This window comes from Galeopterus variegatus, unplaced genomic scaffold (assembly GCF_000696425.1).
Source record: "Galeopterus variegatus unplaced genomic scaffold, G_variegatus-3.0.2 Scaffold219, whole genome shotgun sequence".
NCBI classification, from domain to species: Eukaryota; Metazoa; Chordata; class Mammalia; order Dermoptera; family Cynocephalidae; genus Galeopterus; species Galeopterus variegatus.
This window is the reverse complement of record NW_007726330.1, coordinates 470,594-476,033: the sequence shown is the minus strand read 5'-3', so window position 1 is coordinate 476,033 and position 5,440 is coordinate 470,594. Positions and strand designations below refer to the sequence as shown.

The 5,440-nt window shown below is 49.5% G+C and overlaps 1 protein-coding gene across 1 annotated transcript in view; it reads right to left on the bottom strand.

The window, feature by feature from the left end:
• Nucleotides 1–318: 318 nt before the first annotated feature.
• Nucleotides 319–5,440, bottom strand: part of TSEN54 (TSEN54 tRNA splicing endonuclease subunit) — a 7,558-nt gene continuing 2,436 nt past the window's right edge. The window contains exons 4-9 of the mRNA XM_008566075.1: nt 4,827–4,879; nt 3,073–3,174; nt 2,258–2,886; nt 1,503–1,563; nt 1,054–1,170; nt 319–561 (exon numbers count right to left, since the gene is read on the bottom strand). Of these exons, the coding sequence (XP_008564297.1) occupies nt 411–561; nt 1,054–1,170; nt 1,503–1,563; nt 2,258–2,886; nt 3,073–3,174; nt 4,827–4,879 (1,113 nt within the window). The 3' untranslated portion in view covers nt 319–410. The remainder of the gene's footprint in view (nt 562–1,053; nt 1,171–1,502; nt 1,564–2,257; nt 2,887–3,072; nt 3,175–4,826; nt 4,880–5,440) is intronic.

The window sequence follows — 5,440 nt, the reverse complement described above, 5'->3', positions numbered from 1 at the left end:
GGGGGGGGGGGGGGGGGGGTCTGGTATATCCAGCCACAGCAGGAAAGAGATCTATTTTTAATGGCTTTGGCTTTATCGCACGAAGCAGGCACCCTCCCGTTAAAGGCACAGAGTCCTCTCTTCTGCCCCACCTCCTGGGTTTCTGAAATCTAGACCTGAGTTCCAAGGGGGGGGGGGGTCACTGCAAGGCAGCAATTTCAGGCCTGGGGCTTGGAAGTGCAGCAGCAGCCAGATAAGGTGGAGGAGGCACGGTTTCACTCTCTTGCAAGTATCAGACACCCAGGGCCAAGGCCCAGACTGGGCTCTGCAGCTACAGCCAGAGTCTGGGTACAGGAGGCAGATGAGGCGGTTCTTGAGAATAGACAGTCCGATCCTCCAGAGCCGGCTCCAGCTCCTGCAGAGCTGTGTGGTCAGTGCTGCAGATCCCTGGGCAGCATAAAGTCCCTGAAGCTGTAGAAGGAGATGTCACCGTGATCCACCAGGGCAAATATCAGAGGGACATCCCCACTCTGGTAGGACAACTGCTTCAGGGTGCAGAGGTCTGGGACAGGCTCATCAAATCTGCAAGGATAAAGGTTAGACTGAGACCTGGCCATAGCCTACTCATAAGCTTTGAGACTCCAGCCCCTCTGAAGCTCCCAGCGAAGGAAGATTATAGGACAGGAGTTAGGTGTGCAAGAATTCTGGCCCCTGGGCTCTCCTGTCTGCAAACTCCATGGCTCTGATGAGTTCTAGGAGAGCCCCAGAGCCTTGGTTGGGTAGGGGGTTAGGAAAAGCAAGGTTTTCACCTCTCTGAGCTTGTAAACCCCTCCAATCTATATCTCCTTTGCTAGTGAGCCCAGGGCTAATGTGGCATAGGAAAGAGACTACCCAAAAATGCCAGTTAAGGGTTAGGAAGCTTGGGTTCCCATAGCACTAACTGGCTGTGTGGCCTCATGTAGGTCACTTAACCTCTCTGGATGTCAGGTTCCTCTCAGGGATTGGCATACTGGCCAGGAGTGTGGAGAAAGAGAACTGGCAGCAGCCTGGGGGCAATGCTCTCTCATCTCGTACCCACTAATGCACATCCGGGCATAGGGTTTGCCAGGGTTATTCTTTCGGAACGTGGCCACAGCGTCAGCCTGGTAAACATCAAAGCTGATCTCCAAGCCCCCGGGCTTCTCCAGCAGCCTAAAGATAGAGTGAGAAACCTTAGGACACGGAATCCCCTCCCTGACCTTTCCTTCCCATCCCACCTCTTCCCTCTACCAGTTCCAAGCAGCAGCCTCATCCAGGGAAACTGAGGTTGTGAGGGAGAGAGGCTCTGAACCTCTGGGATAAACCTATCACTTTTCCCTCTCCCCTAGACACATGAACATTAGCTGTCGTGCAGAGCTAGGCATGTGGGTAGGGGTCCCTGGAATGATCCTCTAGCTCATGCCCAACTTCAGCAGCCAAATCCCAGGGGCCAACTCCTGCTGGCAGCCACAGTATGTGGAGTCAGGCACTGCTTGGAAACTTACCAGGCACCTCCATCAGCAAGGTGTGTAGTCTGCAGCACAGAAATATGCTCTAGGACCATAGCTACAAGGACAGTGACAACAAGATATTCAGGAGGGGAGTCAACCATCTACGGACCTCCTTAACATTTCTGAATCTGCCATCTAATTTAGGGTTGCCAGATTTAGCAAAAGTACGTCCATGCAATATCTGGAATATACTTATACTAAAAAATTAGCTGTTGCTTATCTAAAATTCAAGTTTAACTGATTTGGCAACCCTAATCGTTACCTAAAATCTACCATGTTCCCATGAGGATTTTAAGTAAGTAGTTCTGATCTGTTAATACATTTAGCTTAGGCTAAATCTTGCCCTATCAGTTCCCCGTGTTTAAAACTAAGAGCAGGCAGTAAGCCGTCCTTTCATTTGGCCAAGATTGCACTTCCTTGTTCCAGCTAACAGGGTTGGGAGAAGAGGGAACCACCGCTAGTTGGTGGCAAAGCCATCACATGCATCTTGTTTATGATTTTAAGGACGTGGTCATAGTTTTCACCGCTGCTTGGGCAATGATTCACCGTCTCTAAATCTTATCACATGGGCCCTTCTGCTGCTGCCCGCAGAACTGACTGTCCTTGGGGGTTCCATGCCACCAGACAGCTCTCTCCTCCCAAATCTCTCTTAAGCCTCAATCAAGTCCTGCTCGATACATGCCCCTTTCAAATTTTTGTGATTCTTCAGCTGCCAGTGGCCTGCAGGGCTGCGACAGGTGAGGATATACCTGGGGAGTCCATCTGGCTGGGGCTCAGCAAAGGGGTGACGGGCTGGCCCCACAGGTGTGGGGGGAAGCTGTGGCTCTTCTGCAGGTGCCGCCTCTGCAGCAGCTCCTTGTACTCCCGCCAGCTGGAGCAGCGCTGCACCTCGGGGTCTGCATTCACATCCTCCCGGAAGTAGCAGTCCTCCACCTGTTGCTCCCTTTCCCCTCGGGAGAGCTTCTCCTTCCGCTGGTTCAGCTTCTGGCACCAGGACTCAGCGTCTGTCTCCCGCCCAGCGACATTGGCCGGGAGCAGCTCTGGGGCTGGGGCAAGCAGGAGGGTGTGGCGGCTGTCTGAAGCCATGTTGGGGAAGGAGATCTGCTCAAAGTTCCAGCGTGGCTTTCCAGCCCCCTTGACTCCATTCTCTACTTTGCCACTTTCCCAGCTGCACCCCACTTCTTCCCTTGCCAGGCCAGGAAAGGGTTCCAGGGACCCCGGAAGCTGAAAGTGGCCCACCAGGTCCTTTATGGGGCTTGACTTCTGGGGTTTCTCCTGTGGACATTGGCTGTTCTGGCTGCAGGGAGGTGGGCTGGAGGCTGCCAGGCTCTCAGGTTGCAGGGAGCTCTCCAGGGCCTTAGCCTTCTTATTAATGGACCTGAGGGGCGTGGGAGGAAAAGCAGCACATGTGAGGCACATACGTCCCCTGTGAGCTGAGGACAGTTCCTCTACTGTCTCCCCAAGCCTCTGCAGGAGCCACCCAAGCCCAGTTCTTAAGCCCATGTGTTCTCCAAGGTCCCAGACACGAGCACTCCTGGGGGCTGGCCATGGTGGGAAGCATTACCAAGAGCTGAAGCTCCTCCTCTTCCTCTTGCCATCCCCATCCTCCAGGTGCTGGGCGCTGCCATCCAAGTTAAGTTGCCTCTCATAAGGTGACAGGATAGAGCTGTGGGGTGAGAACAGCGGGTGGGCTACAGATCCATCTGCTCAGCCTGGTGCTCCTGCTAGGATTGGTGAGGGGCTGGGCTAGTCAGTGGGCCAGAATCAGAGCCACACCCGAGGGGAAGGAGCACACAGGGGTGGGGATGAGGGCAGCCACAAGGTCCTCATCCTGTGCCTCTGCCCAGGCCTCTGGGTTTCACTGGAATTGGGGCTCCTGAACAGTGAGCGATAAATGATTAATGCTGGTGAGAGAAACCAAGAGGAACCAGAAAACTTGGAAAATACAGAAAAATAAAGATGAAAATAAAAACCTTGGATAATCACTGTTAACATTTTTGTTTCTTATACAATGACTAATCTCTCCTTATTTATTTATTTAGTTTTGGCAGATGGCCGGTACAGGGATCTGAACCCTTGACCTTGGTGTTATAACACTGCGCTCTAACCAACTGAGCTAAACAGCCAGGCCTTCTCCTTTTTTTTTTTCTTCCTGACAAAAATGACATTGTACTAACATACTGCTTTGTAATCCCCTTTTTTCCCCACTCAGTAACATACTGTGGACACAGCCCCTTATCGCTACAGGATTCTTCCCTGCCAGGAATTTTTTTATTTTTATTTTTTAAAATTTTGTCTCACTTTAAGTCAAAATCTGCCATGAATTTTTATGGCTCTCAGGCTGCACTGTCCAGTACAGGAGCCACTAGCCACAACTGGCTATGTAAGATAAAATTAAATCAATTAAAATTAAAAACCCAGTCCCACAGTTGCACAAGCCACATATATTGGTCATACACATAGGACATTTTCATCACTATAGACCATTCTATTGGACAGAGCTGCCCTAAGGGATAAACTCTAATTTAGGTGAGCATGCCTCCCTCCATGTTGAATTCATACAAGTATACTTGTTTACAAACATACTGACTTTGCAAAGTGCTGGTGTTTTGTCTAAGTTCCCTACTGCATGCAAGCTCTGTGGGGCAGCGATTTTACTCTGTTATTCCTCAGCAATAAGCACAGGCCCTGGCTCCCAGTTTAAGTGGTCAATAAATATTGTTGAACGAATGAACATTCTCACAGGTGAATCTCTGCACGTATCCATGATTATTTCCTCAGGATAGATTCCACTTTTAGGAAATAAAAGTTGTGACTGTTTTAGTACTTTCGTGACACACTGTGTAACTGCAAAGCTGTACCAGTTTCTGCCCTGAGTTGGAAGATCTCTGTAGTTCTTAGCAATGCTGGATCACTAAGGTGATAAAGGACAGAATATCTGACGTAGTATAAAAAATGTGAAAACCTACTCATCTGTAAATTCCTCACTTAGTCTTTCACGCACTCAACAAATCTGTATGCACACCTACTAATGGCCAGGTACTGTTCCAGGACTGCATCTCAGTGCTCACAGTGAGCTGTAGGTGCTTAACCATTATCTGAAGATGGCTCTCAATGGGATAACCCAGGATAAAGTGTAATGACCTGTGTTTGTCCCAACATGCCTCTCTTCTTGAACACTCCCAGTGAGGCACCCCAGTCAGTGTCCAGGGAGCTGCAGCTCCAGCCAACGATAAGGAGAGGCCACTTTCCACGTGGGGCTAGTCAGCCAGGTCCTAGGACTAGAATGAGTAGGAGGGAAAAAGGATAGGGATTTACCATGGTTGGAATCGTCGAACCACATAGCCCAGTCTCTTCAGGTGGCTAAAGACCTCAAAAGAAAAAAAAAAAAAGGAAAGCTCAGAAGTCCACTCTTAAAAAGGCCAAACAGTTTCTCCAGACACAAGTTACTACCTACTCCCCTCTCTTGCCCTTCCTGTACAACCCGACTCCAAACCCTGGGACTGGCTGGATCATGCTCCATTATAAACATGATCCCCCAGGTAAGGTCTCAGTCTTCGAATTCCTGTCTTCTTGTTTACCTTACTAAGGGAATGAAAGACATTTAGCAATTTCTTGGTTAAATGCAAATCCCAAAAAGCTGAAAGTGATGGACACAGAAAAAAACTATGCCCTAGAATATTTTGATACGAAAGTTGACAAGAATGGAGCTTCTGACTACAATTTGGACAAAAAGATGCCAAAGGTAGTGGATATGTCTCTACCACCACCCGTTCACAGACATGAGCACGAATAGTCTCGGAACAGTCTCTGGTAAAGAGCCACATTTTCATTCTTGTGTCACAGGGACATATCTAGGAATGTGCCCATTTTGCTTGATCTCTCAGCAGTCTTCCACAGAGCTAACCACTTCGTTGATGAAAGAAAGACCT